This window comes from Tamandua tetradactyla, chromosome 3 (assembly GCF_023851605.1).
Source record: "Tamandua tetradactyla isolate mTamTet1 chromosome 3, mTamTet1.pri, whole genome shotgun sequence".
Classification (NCBI taxonomy): Eukaryota; Metazoa; Chordata; class Mammalia; order Pilosa; family Myrmecophagidae; genus Tamandua; species Tamandua tetradactyla.
This window is the reverse complement of record NC_135329.1, coordinates 99,172,885-99,194,452: the sequence shown is the minus strand read 5'-3', so window position 1 is coordinate 99,194,452 and position 21,568 is coordinate 99,172,885. Positions and strand designations below refer to the sequence as shown.

At 37.3% G+C, this 21,568-nt stretch overlaps 1 protein-coding gene across 1 annotated transcript in view; it reads left to right on the top strand.

Annotated features, from left to right (window-relative positions):
- DPP10 (dipeptidyl peptidase like 10) overlaps positions 1-21,568 on the top strand; it is a 696,759-nt gene that overhangs the window by 625,318 nt on the left and 49,873 nt on the right. The window contains exons 18-19 of the mRNA XM_077151923.1: positions 21,132-21,230; positions 21,338-21,407. Of these exons, the coding sequence (XP_077008038.1) occupies positions 21,132-21,230; positions 21,338-21,407 (169 nt within the window). The remainder of the gene's footprint in view (positions 1-21,131; positions 21,231-21,337; positions 21,408-21,568) is intronic.

The following is a 21,568-nucleotide window of genomic DNA, read 5'->3' as shown; positions in this document are numbered from 1 at the left end:
TATTCTGCCATTTTACAAATGGGGAAACTGAGTCACAGAGAATATTTTTTAGTAACTTGATCAATATCATATAAATAAGTAGCAGAGCCAGGAATCAAGTGAGGCAATTTGACTGCAAGTTGGGATAGTAATCAGTATAATGTTTGTAATCAGTATAATAATAATAGGGATAGTAATCAGTATAATAATAATATTTTATTGTGTCTTTGCCTCTTGAATAACATAATTACATTTAAGTAGGAGTCTTAGATGCCTTGAGGCACAGTAGATTGACTTAAAAGTATAAGGTCCAATGGCAGATGTCACTTTGAGAGAACAAAGACAGACCATTGTATACTCTTCAAATGCCACCAGATGGAGTTGTCCTACATATCCCAAACAAAGACAAAATTTCTAAATTTGCATTGGCTTTTGTGCGGGTGGAAGATGGTTTAGCACTTCTTTTAATGTCTATTTCTTTATCCCTGTCCTCAGTATAAAACCTTAATCAGATTAAGGTAAGCAAATTTAGAATTTTGAATGTTAATAGTAAAGTGACAGTAATGATAAAAAATACATTATGATTGATTAAATGGTTAAAATTAAAATAATGTTGATTTTATAGACAGAGAAAGCAATGTACGAAATAAATCCAAATACTTTTGGGGGGATCAGACACAAGGTATTTAATATCTTATAGGATCAATTCCCTCCAAATGCTCAAACAGGTATGCTATGAGGATGAGATGTATTTGTGGCACATAGGACACCCTCAACAAATGACAGCTATTTGGCCTACATTGAGAATTCTGCTTTTAACAAGGATAATAAAAGTGCAGTTTGTTCTGAATTTAATCCAACTGTCTAAAGGCAATATTTGTCTAATGACTTTGGCTGCAAATCATAAAACATTTTTGTCTAAGGGAAATCTTTGTAACTTCCCCCTTTCAGAAGCTAACTTTAATTGTCTGAGGATAAAGAGAAACAAAAAAAAGGCTGTAAACAGGAGTCAGGTGTCTAATTTTCTTTTCAGGGGTTATGTTTATAGAGATAAAACTTAGATTCAGTGGCAAGGGACTCTGGGTTTTTCAAAGCAAGTATGCTAGTGATCATTCATAACTCATTTTTGGACCACAAAATATAGAATAGAGAATGAAGAAAAAATTGAGAAAAAGTGTAAATAATTTAAAAACTTAGAACAACTTTAAGTCCGATAGCTATCAAAGAAATGAAAAGTAAAGCATGGCAATATAATTTTTCCTAACAACTTAGTAACATCAAAAACTTAATCGCTAATGCAGACATAATGAACATTGTATCTTCAAATACGTTGTTAAAAAATAACTCAAGGGTGGGCCATGATAGCTCAGTGGCAGAGTTCTCACCTGCCATGCTGGAGACTTGGGTTCGATTCCTGGTGCCTGCCCATGCAAAAAAAAAAAACAAAAAAACAAAACAAAACAAACAAACAAAAAACCTCAGACACAAGCATTAAATACTTTATATCTTCTGTATAATTTTTTTAACTTTTATATTTCACGGTATTTCCTTTTGTCTATACTGAGAAAGTAAGTCTAAATACAGAATAACAGTGCTCTTTATATTGGCAGAAAACATATTACATGTGACCAAAGAGGAGAATTTGTAACTGAATGTTAATGGAATATTATTCAGTGCCCTGTTTATCTTCTATTTTTCCCCTTCAGAACCACTCTCCACTCTCAATTCTTCTCTGCCATGCTCCCTGCCACAATTCTTTGAATAGATAACTGAATACTTTTCCTGGCCCTATGGATTATAACCAGAATTAGCAAATGAGACTCTTGTAGGTGACTGGAAAAAGAGAGAAAGGTCCCTTTGGAGTCCGCACAGGCAAGCCTTAACCCTTGTCTGAAGGTTGCCACTCTCCCAATGATGATCTCTCACACAAACATCTCTATGGAGGTTCTAGGAACGACTCTTTCTCCTTGACCCCTAGTCATTGTCATAAATTTTAGGTAACTGTACTACCCTTTAAATCTCCTTGCCCATTGCCCATGCATGTGCAATTAACTCCTTTATTAAAACCTCAGCAAATAATTCTAATTGCAGCATGATATCATTTTCCTGCTAGGATTAACAATGCATACATGTTTATACAAGTCAATTTATCAAGAATGCTTAAGCCAGATATCTAAGTGTGTAAGGAAGTCAAAGACTCATGCCACTTGAATGAAACCATTTGAAAATGCATATAAAAATGCAAGATAACAATACAAGCAAGTGTTAAAATTTCTTACATTTGTCCGGCAGCCCTCCAGGTGATTTTATTTTTATTTCTCCATTAATATTTTCTTAATTCTCTACAGTGAGTATCTATTACTGTTATAATGAAAAAGAATCCCTTTGTTAAAGTGTCCAGTGACTTGAGACAAAGTGTAAATACATAACATTTTGCTTAGTTAATATTTCTAAAGTCCTTTCTCTTGTATTCCTACCATTTCTTTTTTTAATTTTATAGTTTTACCTTTTTCTTTCCTCCTAACATTGTGCATATGGCTATTTCCTTTCTTTAACTCTTTGTTTCCTCTTTCTTCTTCGTTTCTCTCTGTTCCATCTCTATCTCCTTATCTCTCTTTGTACTTCTTTCTCATCTTTTTCTTTCTATTTTCATCTCACTTTTCTCATTTTCCTTCTCTATTTCCCTTCAATCACATACTTAAAATAACATTTTTCCAATTCCTTCTCTTTACAGTGTTTAACCAAACATGTCATATATATTAACATATTTTCTGCATCTATTAACTGTTCTGTCTGCTCTTTATATATTAAAAGTGATTTTAGGGGCGGGCCGCGGTGGCTCAGCGGGCAAAGCGCTTGCCTACCATGCCGGAGGACCTCGGTTCGATTCCCGGCCCCAGCCCATGTAAAAAACAAACAAACAAACAAAATACAAGAAAATGTTTAAAGATGTTTCCTTTCCTTCCTTCTATCCTTCCTTCCTTCTCTCTGTCTTTCCTTCCCTTCCTCCCTCTTTAAAAAAAAAAAAAAAAAGTGATTTTAATCTTTTATATATTTCCTTTTCTTAAAATAGAATTTATTTTCCTGTGGCCAGGAATTGATTTTTTTTCCCTAAATAAATGGTCTTCTATTTAAAAGTTTAAAAATGTCTCAATTGACCCCTATGATCACATAATTAATTTACGTTATTAGATTGAAGTGTTTTTTTTTCTGTTAGTATTTAGTAATAAAGAGTAACTATTAGAAACTAATTTGTTACACTCAGTCCGTGGCCTCTTGCTGAATTTATTGATTTACTTATTCATTTATTCATTGATTATAATACAATAAACTGTTGCTACTTTATAAAAATCCCCACCCAACATCATGATCTGTGGTTAAAAGTGTAAAATTTTAAAATGTAAGTCTTTATACTTCATACAGCTGCCACTTTGTAGTTAACAAAATCTAGTGATTTATATTTACAGAAGATATTTATTTCCAAACAAGGTGATTTGATATGCCTTATATCACATATCAGAAGTCACAGTCCTCTGGTAGAAGTGGACACACTTCAGGGAGGTGCGACAGAGGAGGATATATCAGATTTAAGAAATAGAAAATGAATGTCAGTGGGAGCGCATTTCAGGAAGAGGGAACACATGTTAACAAACACAAGCTGACTTGAAAAATATATCACATTTGCAAGATAAAAGTTGTCCAACCTGACTGGAAGAGAACATTCAAGAAACATGTGAAGAACTATCTTCTGGAGGGTTAGACTGGGCCCAGAACATAAAGTGACTATACTTCTTTCTAAGGAACTGGGATTTAACTACAAATAATCAATGATAAGCCATTGTCGATTACTGACAAGTTTGTCATTTTAATTTCTTGTTCTGGCCATAGAGTAAATGAAAGTAGATGTGATAGCTTGACAAACAAATAAAAATAAAGAGAAAAGATCTGAAAAAAATAAAAGAAATAAACAAGAAAACTGGATAAAATATATCAAACAACTGTTTTTGGATATTGGACATGAGTCTACATAGGTCTCTGACTCTTAACAGAATGGAAATAACTGATAAGAACCCTGTAATTGCCCTGGTTTCTTGCCATGATTTTTTTTTGATCACTAGATGATAACCCAAGCTGTGCACAGTGATATCCCTAAGTTTAGGAAACAAAGATTGGAGTTCAGGAAGGCTGAGTTTCTGAAATGTTAGGTTCTGGCACTCTGTGGAAAGCAGATTCCATCTTGATAGAGATCACACTGAGTTCATTGTTGAATACCTAACTGTACACGCAGAGGGGGCTGCTCCATGAGCCTGGGCAAAGGGCAGCCAGGACGCTATTTCCAGAGCTCACACAGTGCTAAGAGATGTTCAACTCTCAGCCAGGGAATATATTGGGACATTCAATATATATCCCAGAAGAGTCATGTCTTAATAGTAGAACTAAATTAGCCATAGAATACAGTATACTCATAACCAAACCAGAACACCTGTTTCAAAAGTTTTAAAATGGAAAAGCTTATCTGCCAGTAGCTTGTACGCCTGTCAGTATAAAATCCAACAATTTTTAAAGGAACACCACAGGAGCTTCCATGATTGATAAGATGTGTCTCTGTGCCAGGAAGGTGACACATTCTGACTCCAGGTGAGGAGGACATCATAGCTAGCACTTGAGACTCTTCCAGACCTCACCCTACGTGTTTCTTCTTTTAGTTTCTTCTTATTTGTATCCTTTTACTGTAATAAAACTATAATGGATATTGACAGCACAAATGCTGTTCATCTTTCTCAGGGTTTCGAGACTTGGATTTTAGCTAAAAGGAAAGCAACAAATATGACTTCAGACAAACAACTTTCCTCAAGACACTCTTTAAAAAAAAAAAAAAAACACACATGAATAGACCCACCCCAATCAAGATGGCAGAGTGAGACATTTCAGGGCTCTGTTCCCCCACAGGAGCTTTGGACAACCAGCAAGAACTGGTTGACATAAATTTCTCAAAGTTCCATAGAACAATTAAAGGACTGCAGTAACAAGGTGAGCACCATGTCAAGAAAAAAGCCATTTGAAAGAAGCAGGATCTCATGGTGCCTTGTCTGGCTCTGCCCTCACTCCTCACTAGCTCAGTGCAAAGCTAGCCCACACTCTCAGTGCAAATGTCTGGTCCCAGTAGGAAGTGAGCAGAGTAGCCCTCATGCACACACTAAGAGCATGTAGTCCATGTTCAATCTGTCTAAGGGTGGTCTGAGGGACTTATTTACCTAGAACTTGTCCTGCAGTGGAAAACAATTCATAGAGCGTCTCGACAGAATGCTATGGGTAAGCAATCAAGTTGTGATGCCTGGGCAAGGGATTGTTGGGTATAGGACATATAGTAGCATGCTTGAAGATGGGAGAAAACTGTTTCCTAGGGAAGAAGGGACATTCAGAACTGTGTAAATGAGGACATTCCTAGGGCTATACATGCATGCCCAAAACAAAAGGCATGGGTAGAAAGGATCAGGGAGAATCTTACTCTTTGGCCTGGAGCTATTCTCTAAACGTACTGTGTAAATAAGCCCTGCAACCACAGTTCAATCAGAGGAGCCTGGGAAAGGTTTTTCTTTCTTTTCTTTTGTTTTTTTAAGTAGGAAAGTTCAATTCAAGGAAATTCAAGGAATTTCAATTATGACACTACCTATATATAAGCTTAGGAACAAATGCCTGAGTCTAAATTCCAATTATAACCTGTGATAATTAGGTTCAGGTGTCAACTAGGCCATGTGATGGCGCCCAGTTGTTCTATTGCTATGGACTTAAGTTATTAGCATGTAAATTTCATTTATGGCGAATTACATCTGCCATTGGCTAATTCTCCCTACAATGAGTGATGTTTAATTTCACCAGCTGTAGGCTTAAAAGGAAAAGTCAGAAGGGAGAGAAGCAGCTTAGCACAGCTCAGCTCAGTGCTCAGAGCTGACACAGACCCAGATGTTTGGAGATGAAAGCTGTTTGAAGCCAGAAGCCAAGAGAGAAGGCCAACAGGCATCACCATGTACTTTCCCATGTGACAGAGGGACCCAGATGAAAGATAGTTGTCCTTACTCTAAAGAACTGCAAATTTATAACTAAACAAATCCCTTTTATAAAAGCCAATCCATTTCTGGTGTATTGCATTCCAGCAGCTTTAGCAAACTAAAAGAGATTTTGGTACCAAGAGTAGGATGCTGCTGTGTTTGAAAATATTAAACCTGTTGGAAAAGCTTTTTAAATGGATAAGGGGAAGATTCTGAAAGAATTATGAGGAACTTAATAGTGAAAGCCTAGATTGCTTTGAAGAGACTGTTGGTAGAATTATAGACTCTAAAGATACTTCCAATGCAGCCCCCGACAGAAATGAGGAATGTGCCAAGGCTAATTGGAAGGAAGATGATTTTAAGGTGGCAGAGAATTTGGCAAAATTGAGTCCAGCTGCTGAATGGAAGGAAGAATTTGAATGTTATGATCTGGGATTCTTGACTAGGAGATTTTGAAACTAAATATGGAAAATGCAGCCTGGTTTCTCCTTGTAGCTTATAGTGAAATGTGAGGGGGAAAAAGGGGATAAGCTGAGAACTGAACTTTAAGGTACAAAGAAACTCAGGCCTCATAGAGGTTGGAGCACATTCCCCAGAGATGGGGGGGGCGGGGGAGCAGGGGGAAGGCTGGCTGCCACCCCATTGTTCTGAAGAGCATTTTCTCTGAAGATGGCAGATGGCAGGGAATCTGGGTGCCACCTACATGCTTAAGGAACGTGGGACTGAGAAAAAAGTGGTCTCCCCAATGTTCCCCAATGTTGCAACCCTATTTGCAGTGTTTGGAGAGACCAGGGCCATTGTATAGGCCATTGGAAAAAATGGAACGGCCACCTTCTACAGTCCTGAGGATGAATGACTCTCGGACTTTAAAATCTATTGGAGTTTTACCTGTAGGTTTTCAGAATTGTTTTGGTCCAGTGACCCCTGTTGTTCTAGTTTGCTAGCTGGCAGAATGCAATATACCAGAAATGGAATGACTTTTAAAAAGAGAAATTAAATGAGTTGCTAGTCTACAGTTCTAAGGCTGAGAAAATGTCCCAATCAAAACAGGTCTATAGAAATGCCCAATCAAAAGCATCCAGAGAAAGATACCTTGGTTCAAGAAGGCTGATGAAGTTCACTGTTTCTCTCTCAAGTGGAAGGGCACATGGTGAACAGAGTCAGAGTTTCTCTCTCATCTGGAAAGGCACATGGTGAACACAGTCAGGGTACCCCTCTCATCTGGAAGGGCACATGGCGAACATAGCATCATATGCTAGCTTCTTCTCATGGCTTGCTGTTTCATGAAGCTCCCCAGGAGGTATTTTCCTTCTTCATCTCCAAAGGTCGCTGGCTGGTGGACTCTGCTTCTCATGGCTATGTCATTCTGCTCTGCTCTGAATCTCTCCCATTCCCAAAAATATTTCCTCTTTTACAGGACTTCAGAAATTAATCAAGACCCACCCAAATGGGTGGACACATGTCATCACCTAATCCAGTTTAATAACCACTCTTGATTGGGTTACATCTCCAGGGAGATGATCTAATTACAGATTCAAGCATACAGTATTGAATAGGGATTATTCTGCCATTATGAAATGAGATTTAGATTAAAACATGTCTTTTCTAGGGGATATATGTCCTTTCAAACCAGCACACCTGTTTTCCTTTTAATTTCTCCATATGGCAATGAGATCATTTGTCTTATGACTATTCCTTCTTTGTATATTGGAAGTATATAGTCTGCTCTAAGTTCACAGATCCAGAGCTAGAGGAGAATTTTGTTTTAGGACAGACCATGCCTGTAGCTGACTTTGATGAGATTTTGCACTATTTTTGAGTTGGTATTATATATATAGTTACTAAAATGATTTAAGGCTTTTGTGATATTGTGATGAAATGAATGTATTTTGCTTATGGAAAGATTTAGCCCACTGTATGCAAGACAGATAAGCATTGTTAGATGAAAATATGTCTATTATTGCTTTCTATTTAAATATTAAATATGATTCAAGGTATATGCATAGCTGCCAAGTTGGCAAGGGGGAGACACTGATAATTAGGTTCAGGTGTCAACTTGGCCAGGTGATGATACCCCATTGTTCTCTTACTGTGAACTCAAATTATCAGCATGTGACTTTCATCTATGGCTGATTACATCTGCAGTCAGCGAAGGGTAGTACCCCCCATAATGAGTGGTTTAATTAATCAGCTGGAGGCTTCAAAGGAGAAATCAGAAGAGAAAGAAGCATTTGTAACACTCAGAGCTGACACAGACCCAGATGTTTGAAGATACAGAGAAGAAATGCCCCAGGGAAAGCTGTTTGAAACCAGAAGCTGGGAAGAAGACCAGCAGACATCATTGTGTGCTTCCTATGTTACACAGGGACCCAGGTGAAAAACAGCTGCCCTTCCTTTGAAGAACTGTGAATCTGTAACTACACAAATCCCCTTTATAAAAGCCAGTCCATTTCAGGTGCATTGCATTGTGGCAGCTTAAGCAAACTTAAACACCTATTAAAATATCCAAGTGTGCTGATTTAAACAAAAGGTTTAAAAACATAAAAAGAAACAGAAAGTGATGACCTAGGCAAAGTAGAAGATTAAAAATCATCAGTGAGGAGGGTCAGACCTGGAACATACCAAAAAAATACTTTTTTAGAATTGATCCTAAATATGCTCAAAGAAGCAAAAGAAAATAGGGACAGTGATCTAAATGAAATCAGGAAAACTATAGGTGAACACAAAGAAACTCTCAATAGATGATGAAAATTATGAAAAGGAATAAAAAAGAGCTGAAGACATTAAAAATTCTCTAGACATTTTCAGCATTAGAGGAGCTGGGAGAAGAAAGAATTAGTGAACTTCAAGATAAGACAATTGAGGGGCAGAAAGAAGAAAAAACATAGAAAAGTGAACAAAGCTTGAGAAACCTATGGGATACCATCAGTGCACTGTGGGAGTCCCAGAAGAAGAAAGAGACAAAGGGACAGAGAGAATATCCAAAGACATGATGGCTGAAAACTTCCAAAATTTAGCAAAAGACATGAATACACATATCCAGGAAGCTCAAGGAACTCCAAATAGGATAAAACCAAGTTGACCCACACTGAGGCATACTATAATCAAACTGTTGCATACCAAAAATAAAGAAAATTCTGAAAGCTGCAAGAGAGAAGCACCATGTCACATATAAGGGAGACTCAATAAGATTATGTGCTGATTTCTCAATGGAAAACATGGAGATAAGAAGGGAGTGAGATGATATATTTAAAATGCTGAAAGCAAAAGTAAATTGCCATCAAAGAATTCTATATCTCGCAAAACAATCTTTAACTTTTTTTAGTTTTTTAAATTTTTAATTTAAAATGAGGAAGAGATTAAGATAGCCATAGATAAAAGCTGAGGGAATTCTCACCACTGAAGTATCTTACAGGAGATGCTAAAGAGAGTTCTGCAGGTTGAAAGGGAACAATAGAAAACAGATCAAAGCTGCATAAAGTAAAGATCTCCACTGAGGGTAATGAAATGGATAATTATTAATGTCAATACTCTTGTATTTTTGGTTTATGACTGTACTTTTTACTTCTTACAGGATCTAAAAGGCAAATTCATAAAATGGAATTTATAAATCATTGCTATTGAACAGATAATTTATAAACATGTTATTTGTAACAAGAACTACATAAAGTGGTGGGATTGAGGAATATAGGAACATAGTTTGTATATTTTATTGAAATTAAGCTGGTATCAAACCAAGAATGTTATATAGATTTCAGTTTAAGTTAAGTCTCCTGGTAACTAGGAAGAAAATATTGGAGAGTATGCATGCTCACAAAGATAGAAATTAGATTACAGGTTGCCAGGGGTGATGTGCAGGGGAAATGGGGAGTTAATGCATCATGGATGTAAGGTTTCTGTTTGGGGAGATGGGAAGATTTTAGTACTGGAAGGAGGTGAAGTTATCACAATATCATGAATGTGATTAATCCCATTGAACAGCAGGCTTCGGAATGTTTGAGAAGGAAATGATCATGTTTTATTTGTGTTCCACAATAAAAAAAAAATAGAAATAGCAATTGAAGAGAAAATGACAATTAAATTAATACATGATCTTGGATGGCATCTAGAAAAGGGTGATAAAGGCTCAAAGGGACATTTATGGGACATATGAAAATATTGGAATAGAGAATGTAAGCTTTATATTAATGTTAGATTTCCCGGGCTTGATAACTCACTTAAGGTGGTTACGTAAGTGAATATATCTGTTCTTAAGTAAATGTACATGGCAGCATTGAGTATTTAAGAAGCATGATATGTGCAACTTACTCTCAATGTTCAGAAAATAGATTGATAGATAGACACATAGATAGGTAGGTAGATAGATGATAAATAGATAGATAGAGGCAATTATATGGTAAATGTTGCAAAGTGTTAAAATTTTGGATCTGTGTATCTGGGGTATAAGAGTAGGAATATATGGAGTTCTCTGTATGAGATTTGTATTATTTTTAACTGTTCTTTAAATTTAAAAGTATTTCAAAGAAAAAAAAAAAGAATACCAGTCTATGATTGAAAAATGTAAATATTATAATGGCCAGTATCCAAAAAAAAAGAAGAAACTGGAATAGATGACCCATAATTAGCTGTAAATTTGTTGAAAAGAAATATAATCAGAAAAGACAGAAATGATGAAACTAGCTGACAAATGATGAAACAGCTTTTATTTGCATGCTCAAAAGATCATGCAAAAATGAACAATCTGAGAGAAGAAAGTCCTATTGCAAAAATAAAAACAAAAACAACATAAAGAACCACAAAAAATTGCCATCTAGACTAACATCTAGGAAAATAAATTTCAAAAGAAAAGGCACATAAAAATGATAATAAATAAATTTTCAGGAAAAAAATCTGAAAGAATATTTTGCCATAAAACATGAGGGATAAGAAATAGTAAAGGAAGTTGTTCACATGGAAGTAAAATAATTACTATATGAAAACCTGATTTACACAAGGGAATAAAAACCTCAGGAATGTCAGATTTGGAAATGGAGGTAAATATTTTAGTATATTAAAAATTTATTTCAAAGATAATTGAATGCTAAAGCAAATATAATAAAATATATTGTGATATTTATGATAGATGTAGAAGTGAATTTGGAATGACAATAGCAGAAAGGATGAGGAGAAAATGGAAGTGAACTGCTGACATTTTCTAATATTATATATAATGTGGTGTATCAGTTAGGATTCTCTAGAGAAACAGAATCAACAGAGAACACTCGCAAATATAACATTTATAAAAATGTCTCACGTGACTGTGGGAATGCAGAGTCCAAAATCCGCAGAGTAGGCTGTGAGGCTGAAAATTCCGATGGAGGGTCTGGACGAATTCCACAGGAGAGGCCCACCAGCCAAAACAGGAAGAACCTGTCTCTTCTGAATCCTCCTTATAAGCCTTTCAGTAATTAGATTAAGCATCACTCATTGCAGAAGACATGCCCCTTTGGCTGATTACAAATGGAATCAGCTGTGGATGCAGCTGACATGATTATGATTTAATTCTATGAAATGTCCTCATCACAACAGTCAAGCCAGCACTTGCCCAACCCCCACTTGGCCAAGTTGACACATGACATGACCATGACAGTCCACCCCTTGTCAACTTGGCAGCTATACATGCCACCTTAAACCATACCTAATTTCTAAATAAAAAACAATAAAACTCACATTTTTTTCTTTCACCTAACAATACTCAACTGTCCTGCATATAACTGGAAACACATTAAATCTCTCCAGAATAGGGTCCAAGTCCTTGGGTAATATTCATTCTTAAACTTGATATCTTACAACTTAAATAGTATAACATGAACAAAACAGCATTACAGTCCTCATTTCTGTAACTGATTGCGAGGTCAAAGTTCATATTTATCACTACCTTCTTCCACTACCCATTCCATGTTCCCTTTACTCTCAACAAGGATTTCAGCTGGCAGTGGTTCTTTGCCTGGTGGGGTGACCCAAACCTTCATTCCTGAAGTTTCAGAGCCATTGGTAGTCCTGCCTGGATTCTGTTGTTGCAGTTTTCCATTGATTTTAATCACAGGGCATGATAGTAATAAAAGAAATCCTAGAGGATCTCCTGTATTTCAAGAAAACTCTTCTTTATCTCCATTATGTAGTTGCAGTCCTACTTCCTCCTGACAGTCAGGGTCAGTTACCCCAGACAATAATGTAATCCCCTTGTTGGCTTGTTGATCCAGTGGCATAAGCACCCCAAAGTGACCAGGTGGCAGTCTTAACTTCCAGTTCAGTGGAATCATTGTTGTTTCTCCTGATGGAAGCACTTCCCCTTTTGGAACTAAACCTGTAGACCAGCAGAGCTCAGGGTCACAGGGACAGGAAGCAAAAATTTTCCTAGTGGATCACTAGGGGTAATACTGAGTGGTACCACTCCCATTTCCACCCCCTTAGTTCCTGGACCCATGGATCCTGGCTATGGGAGAAACAGCACCATACAGCAGACACTGATTCAGAGCATATGCAGCTTCCTGGAGAACATTACCCCAGCCCTTCAAGGCATTGCCACCTAGTTGGCGCTGTAATTGAGTTTTCAAAAGGCCATTCCACTGTTCTATCAATCCAGCTGCTTCTGGATGATGGGGAACATGGTAAGACCAGAAAATTCCTTGAGTATGTGCCCATTCCTGCACTTCATTTGCTGGGAAGTGTGTTCCTTGATCAGAAGCAATGCTATGTGGAATACCATGACGATGGATAAAGCATTCTGTAAGCCCACAGATGGGAGTTTTGGCAGAAGCATTGCATGCAAGGAAAGCAAACCCATATTCAGAGTATGTGTCTATGCCAGTTAGAACAAATTGCTGCCCCTTCCATGAAGGGAGTGATCCAGTACAATCAACCTGCCACCATGTACTGGCTGGTCACCTCCGGGAATGGTGCCATATCCGAGGCTGAGTGTGGGTCTCTGCTGCTGGCAGATTGGGCACTCAGCAGTGGCTGTAGCCAGGTCAGCCTTGGAAGGTGAAAGTTCATGTTGCTGAGCCCATGTATAACCTCCATCCCTACCACCATGGCCACTTTGTTCATGAGCCCATTGGGCAATGACAGGGAGGGGTTGCTGGGAAAAGAGGCTGACTGGTATCCACAGGATGGGTCATCTTATTCACTTGATTATTAAAATCTTCCTCTGCTGAAGTCACCCTCTGGTGTGCATTAACATGGGACACAAATATCTTCATGCTTTTAGCCCACTCAGAAAGGTCTATCCACATACTTCTTCCCCAGACCTCTTTGTCACCAATTTTCCAATTATAGTCTTTCCAAGTCCCTGACCATCCAGCCAAACAATTAGCAGCAGCCCATGAGTCAGTATACAAATGCACCTCTGGCCAGTTTTCCTTCCAAGCAAAATGAACAACCAGGTGCACTGTTCAAAATTCTGCCCACTGGGAGGATTTCCCCTCACCACTGTCCTTCAAGGACACCCCAGAAAGGGGTTGTAATGCTGTAGCTGTCCACTTTCGGGTGGTACCTGCATATCGTGCTGAACCATCTGTAAACCAGGCCCGAGTTTTCTCTTCCTCTGTCAATTCACTGCAAGGAACTCCCCAAGAGGCCATAGCTCTGGTTTGTGAAAGAGAAGGTAATGTGGCGGGAGTGGAGACCATGGGCATTTGGGCCACTTCTTCATATAACTTACTTGTGCCTTCAGGACCTGCTCTGGCTCTATCTTGTATATACCATTTCCATTTTACAATAGAGTACTGCTGCACACACACAACTTTATGGCTTGGTGGGTCAGGCAACACCCAGCTCATGATAGGCAACTCAAGTTTCATAGTAACTTGGTGGCCCATGGTTAAGCGTTCAGTCTCTACTAAGGCCCAGTAGCATGCAAAAAGCTGTTTCTGAAAAAGGAGAGTAGTTATCTGCAGCAGATGGTAAGGCTTTGCTCCAAAATCCTAAGGGTCTGTGTTGTGATTCTCCTATAGGGGCCTGCCAAAGGCTCCAGACAGCATCCCTATTTGCCACTGACACTTCCAGCACCATTGGATCTGCTGAATCATACGGCCCAAGTGGCAGAACAGCTTATATGGCAGCCTGGACCTGTCACAGAGCCTCCTTTTGTTCAGGTCCCCACTCAAAATTAGCAGCTTTTCTGGTCACTCAATAAATGGGCTGGAGTAGCACACCCAAGTGAGGAATATGGTGTCACCAAAATCCAAAAGACCAACTAGGCATTATGCCTCTTTTTTGGTTGTAGGAGGGCCAGATGCAGCAACTTATCCTTCACCTTAGAAGGGATATATCAACATGCTCCACATCACTGGACACCTAGAAATTTCACTGAGGTAGAAGGCCCCTGTATTTTTGTTGGATTTATCTCCAATTTTCTGACACACAAATGCTTTACCAGTAAATCTAGAGTAGTTGTGACTTCTTGCTCATTAGGTCCAATCAACATGATATCATCAATATAATGGACCAGTGTGATGTCTCATAGGAGGGAGAAACAATCAAGGTCCCTGCAGGCAAGATTATGGCATAGGGCTGGAGAGTTGATATATCCCTGAGTTAGGACAGTGAAACTATATTGCTGACTTTGCCAGCTGAAAGCAAACTGTTTCTGGTGGTCCTTACTAATAGCTATTCAGAAAAAAGCATTTGCCAGGTCAAAAGCTGTGTACCAGGTACCAGGGGATGTACCAATTTGCTCAAGCAATGATACCATATCTGGAACAGCAGCTGCAATTGGTGTTACCACCTGGTTGAGCTTATGATAATCTACTGTCATACTCCAAGACCCATCTGTTTTTTGCACAGGCCAGATAGGAGAGTTAAATGGGGATGTGGTGGGAATCACCACCCCTGCATCCTTCAAGTCCTTAAGAGTGGCAGTAATCTCTGCAATCCCTCCAGGAATCCAGTATTGCTCTGATTTACTATTTTGCTAGGTAGGGGCAGTTCTAGTGGTTTCCACTTGGCCATTCCCACCATAATAGCCCTCACTGCATGAGTTAGAGAGCCAGTGTGGGTATTCTGCCAGTTGCTCAGCATGTCCATACCAATTATACATTCTGGAACTGGGGAAATAACTACAGAATGGTTCTGGGGGCCCACTGGACCCACTGTGAGATGGACTTGAGCTAAAACTCCATTGATCACCTGGCCTCCATAAGCCCCCACTCTGACTGGTGGACCAGAGTGATGTGTTGGGTCCCCTGGAATTAATGTCACTTCTGAACCAGTGTCTAATAATCCCGGAAATATCTGATCATTCCCTTTTCCCTAATGCACAGTTTTGCTGGTAAAAGGCCATCAGTCTCCTTGGGGAAGGCTTGGAGGAAGATCAACCATATAAATTTGTGGCAGTGTAACAGGGTTCTCCCCCAAAGGGACCTGGCCTCCCCTTCATTCAAGGGGCTCTGGATCTGTAAACTCTCTCAAGTCTGGAAATTGATTAAGGGGCCATGAATCTTGTTTTTGTAATTCAAGTCAGACTTCTGTTTACTTGATCCAGAATTCTTTTGTTTATACAGCTCAAACAAGAATTTAGTAGACTGTCCTTCTATTGTATTTCTAGATACCCCATGATTTACTAGCCAATGCCACAAATCTCTGTATGTCATATAATTTTAATGCCTGCTTTGAGTTTGCTGTCTATTATAATAGCCACGTCTACCCTGTCTTTGGTGATTAAGTGCTGCCACTTGGCTTCTGCAAACTCGGGATCCTGTCATCCCCATTGTGTCTAAGGATTCCAGCTCACTGACAGCAGTTCCCACAGTAATATCTGATCTACAGACAAGTACAACCACAGAGCTCTTTAGGGATGATGGTGCTAGTCTCACAAATTTATTTCTCACTGTTCTGGTAAAAGGTGCATCCTCTGGACATTCCTGGTGTGTAAGAGCAGGCTTTGCATGATAAATCCACTCTAACATTTTAATCTCTCTAAGCCTCTGGATCCCCTCATCTACATTATACCAGGACAGTTCTCACATTTCAACCTCAGGTAATGTCAGCCACCTCTTGATCCATGTTTCAACCAACCATCCAAACAAACTGTTAATACCTTTTCTTACCTCTTGAGCTATAACATTGAATGCAGAATCTCTGCTTAGTGGGCCCATATCAATAAATTCAGCCTGATCCAGCCTTATATTCCTCCCACCATTATCCCACACCCTTAAAATCCATTGCCGCACATATTCCCCTGATTTCTGTCATCATAAATAGGAAAACTCACACAGTTCTTTTGGAGTGTAATGTACCTCCTCATGTGTGATACTTTGTACCTCTCCTTTAGGGGCCTGTTGGGGCTTTAGTCTAGTTATAGGTCTGAATGAAATGAGGGGTGGTGGGGGTGGATCATGAAAAGAATTAGAAATATCTTCCAAGCCATTTGCTTCAGAGCATTCATTTTCAGTTTCATCCAGTGAAATAGGATTAATCACTCTAGCACTGATCCCTTCAGGAGGAGGTTGGGTAGCCGACTCCTCAAGGCAGGCTGGAGGTGGGGCGGTTATTACAGGGCAGACTATTACAGGGTTATCTAGAGAAGAGTCAGCATGACCTAGGGTTTCAACCTTACCCCCAACATCATTATCAATCCATATGTCACCATTCCATTTTTCAGGGTCCCACTCCTTTCCAATCAATGCCCTCACTTTAACGGCAGACACCATTCAAGATTGAGATTTCAGTTTACGTTGTTACGTTGCTACTCTAACAATAAAATTCTGAGTCTGATTTTCAGAGATCTCAAGTCTACGGCTATAGGAAATAAGATTTTCCTTCAGGATACTCATAGAAGCATCTACATCTTTCAGACGGCGCTTGAGCTTCTCGTTTAAAACTTTAAGCCCATCCCTTCCACCCTTTAATGCAGCCAGTGTAACTAACAACAACCAACCAACATCTCTATACCTCTAATTTCTATAAAACTCTGTAAAGGTGTCAAAAATATTTTCCCCCAGAGCCTGGCTTCAAACAAGCAAAGCATTAGGAGAATCAAATGGTGGTTTTTGATTATTTCTTTTGCCAACTCACCACATGGATTGGGAATGTCATTCTGATTCTGGGAATCAGAGTCTTTAGTGTCTTTGTGTCTAATCAGATTAGAAAACCATTCATAAGGGCGGGCCACGGTGGCTCAGCAGATAAGAGTGCTTGCCTGCCATGCCCGAGGACCCGGGTTCAATTCCCGGTACCTGCCCATGTTAAAAAAAAAAAAAAAGAAAACCATTCATAAAAATCCATTTTTAAGATTCTGGTTCTTAAGACCCACTCCTGGTACCAAGATGTATTAGTTAGGGTTCTCTAGAGAAACAAAATCAACAGGGAATTCTCACAAATATAAAATTTATAAAAGTGTCTCACGTGACCGCCGGAATGCAGAGTCCAAAATCCACAGAGTAGGCTGTGAAGCCGAAGATTCAATGGAGGGTCTGGATGAACTCCACAGGAGAGGCTCACCAGCCAAAACAGGAAGAACCTGTCTCTTCTGAATCCTCCTTATAAGTCTTTCAGTAATTAGATTAAGCATCACTCATTGCAGAAGACATGCCCCTTTGGCTGATTACAAGTGGAATCAGCTGTGGATGCAGCTGACATGATCATGATTTAATTCTATGAAATGTCCTCATCACAATAGACAAGCCAGCACTTGCCCAACCCCCACTTGGCCAAGTTGACACATGAACCTGACCATGACATATGACATAACAGTATTTGAGGTAGAGTATTGGAGATTAAAATACTTTTGGCAAAACCTAGAGTAAAGACTAAATAAGTGTTTTGATATTCCAATAGTAGATAAAGTGAAATCATGAATAAAATAATATAACAATATCAAAGAGGGCAAAAGAAAGACACAAAAATTATGGAGCAAAGGATAACAGAGGGTAAAATTAGATTTATGTGCACAAATATCAGTAATTATAGTAAATGTAAAATCATCTGAGCAGTCCAATTAAGAATCAGATATTGTCAGTCATGATATAAAGATGCAATTAGTATGCTATCTCTCTCTGTAAAAGAAACACTATGTTTATATGAAGACACAGATGGCTTAACAATAAAGAGTGAAAAAGATTCATCATGTAAGCACAAATAATGAGAAATGTAGAGTAGCTTTAATAATATCCGGTAAAAACACTTCAGGAACAAGGAATATTACCACATAGAAAAATAGATATTCTGTAATAGTAAATGGATCTATTCATCAGTAAGAGATAACAAGTCCTATGATTGTCTATGCACCTAATAGTAGAACTCAAAAATATAGGAAGCACAAATTAGCAGCGCTAAAGGAAGAAATAGACCCACAACTCTTGTTATCGATTTCAGTTTGCTCTTGGTAATTCATAACAAGTGAACAGAAAATCTATTTGTGATATAGATTTGAACACCATTTACTGAGTTGAGATTAGCAGCCTTTGTAGACCACTCCACCCAAACATCGGCAGAATATATATTTTAAGTGCACTTGGAACGTTTACCAAGGAAGACCAGTCCTCTTCCATAAAAAGCCTCTGCAAATATAAAATGACTAGAATCATAGTGTCCTTTGAATAAAATAGAATTAAGCTAGAAATCAGTAACAGAGAGCTATCTGAAAAACATTCAAACATTAGGACATTACCACATAGGATTTCTTCTTTGATTCTATCAAAGAAGAAATTTTAAAGAATTAGAAAGAAAGAAATTTTAAAGAATTTTAAAAGAAGAAAGAAGAAATTTTAAAGAATTAGAAAATACATTTAACCAAAAAAAAAAAAAAATGAAAACACAACAGATCCAAATTTGTGGGATGCAGCTAAACTAATGGTTAAAAGCAAATTTATGGCTCTAGTAAAATTTTAAAACCAATGATCTAAGCCTCTACTTTAAGCGACTAGTAAAAGACAACCAAGTTAATGCAAAGTCAAAGGAAGGAAATAATACATTTGGGAATCAAAGAGTACATAGACAAGCTGTAGGGAAAATATATAAAACCCAAAGATCTTTCTTGTGAAGACCAAAAAATTGATAAAATTCTACATGGAATCACACAGAAAAAGAAAGAAATCAAATATCAATATCACTTTCACTAATGAAAGAGATGATATTAATACAGATACCACAGGGATTTGAAACATAATAATGGAATATTATAAATAATTTTATGCTAGTAAGTTTGACATGTATGGTTAAATGGATAAATTCCTTAAAAAACAAAACTGCTGTACATTCACTCAAAAAATATATAGTATCTAAATATCCCATTGTTTATAAAAAGTTCAATTTACAATTAACATTCTTCCCACAAAGAAAATTCCAGCTCTACTTTGCTTTACTGGTCGATTGTTTCAAACACAAACTAAAATTACACAAGTGGTTTAATACATACATATTTTCATTCAGAAAATAGAGGAGGGGGAGAGACCATACATTATACAAATTCCAAACCCAGATATAGACATTACAAAGATAAAAAAATCTAATTTCACATGAATGTAGATGCAGAAATCCTTAACAAGGTGCTAGCAAGTCAAACCCAGAAATTTCTAAACAGGAGTATACATTATGATCCTGTAGTTTATGCCAGGAACCCAGAGTTATTGTGACATTGACAATCAATCAATAAAACTCACCATATTACACTGACAATCTGAAGATTTAGAAAATCTTTTGATAAATTTGAGAGACATTAATAGTAATAGCAATAATATCTCACCAAGATAAGAAAAAATGAATTCCTTACCTTGGTAAATGTTATCTATGAGAATACTACAGTTAACATCATATTTAATGGTAAAAGACTGAATGCTTTGCCCCCTAAAGATAGGGTGAAAAGACAAGAATACCTGTTTTCACCACATCTATTCAGCATTATATTAGAATTGTTAGCCAGTAAACGGGACAAGAAAAAATATAAAAGAAGTAAAGCACTATTTGTGAAGACAAATTGTATTAAAAAAATTACTACATACCTACACAAACACACATAAACTATTACAGATAATAAGTGAGTTCATCATGATTGCAGGTATAATTCAATGCACAAAAGTCAAATTTCTTTCATAAACTAGCAATGAAAAATATAATTTAAAATAACATTAAAAATCATGCATTATCAATAATAAATCTAATAAGACATGTGCAAGACCCCTAAAATAAAATTTGTAAGGCATTGCTGGGAGAAATTTAGAAAAACTTAAATTGTATTAAATATTTAGTATAAAGATAAAGCTCACTATCTTTAGTATATGGTCCCCAAAATTGCATCTATGATTTAATGCAATATCTGTAAAAATTCCAGCAAGTGACTGCTATTTCTTCATTTCTTCAAGTCTTTTTTGTTTTTCATTTTTGTTATTTCTATTGCTATATTATAAAGTTCATTAATATTTTCTTGTGCAGTATCTAACCTGTTATTATTTGTATCCAATTCATTTTCTGTCTCATATCTTATGGTTTTCATGTGTTTTTCATCTCCAGTCTTCCATTACTAGAAATTTACAAGTGAAACTACTAGCAAATTTACTAGAAATTTCATTACTAGAAATTTATTTTGGTCTTTGTATCTTTCATGATTCTTCTTAAGGGTCATTCTTTTTTCTATGCTATTAAGCATATAGAATATAATTATAATCTCTACTTTAAGGTCCTTGTCTACTAATTTGTGCCATTTGTGTCACCTCTGAATCTGTCTCTATTTGTTAAATTTGTCTTCATCATGGGTAGTATTTACTGTTCTGTTTTTTTCTTTTTGCACATCTATTAATTATGTATTAGGTGCCAGATACTGTGAATTTCATCCCATTGGATGCTGGATAATTTTGCATCCCTTTAGATAGTCTTAAACAGAATAGCAAAATGAGCAGTTTTGTGTTTTGGAAATTAAATGCCAATTCCAATGTATTGGACCAACTGGAGAAAATTTCACTGGTTAAAAACTATTGTACTAAGTCAGGGGAGAAATTTTAAGAGTTTCATCAGTTCCTAGTAAAGTGCCTGCCAAATGGTAACAGCTGGATAAGTATTTGTTGTATTACATCGATTCTTAATCATCTAATAGCAGTTTTTACTTACACTACCCTTTTTGGTTTACAGAGTATTTTATATTGGAAAACAATTCTCTGCTGAAGGAAGCTCTCCTGAAGAAGAAGATAGTAAAGTCAGAAATTAAAATGCTTCATATTGATGATTATGGTAAAGTTTTGTGCATCGCATATTATTCAAAACCAACTTTCTCTGCATCTTATTGTTTTACATGTAAATGACTCCCCATCTTTAATATTGTGCTCTTTCTTTAAAAGAACTTCCTTTACAGTTGTCCTTTCCCAAAGATTTTACGGACCGAAACCAGTATGCTCTTCTCTTAATAATGTAAGTATTTTATTTGTTTATGAAATAAAGGAATCTAAATATGTTTCCATCTTTCCTATGTCTCATATGACAGCATTCCAATTAAAAAATAACAGAGGAAGCCCTATATGTATAGTTACTGGGGCAGCTGTCATATGTATATGTTTCCCCAGAAAACCATC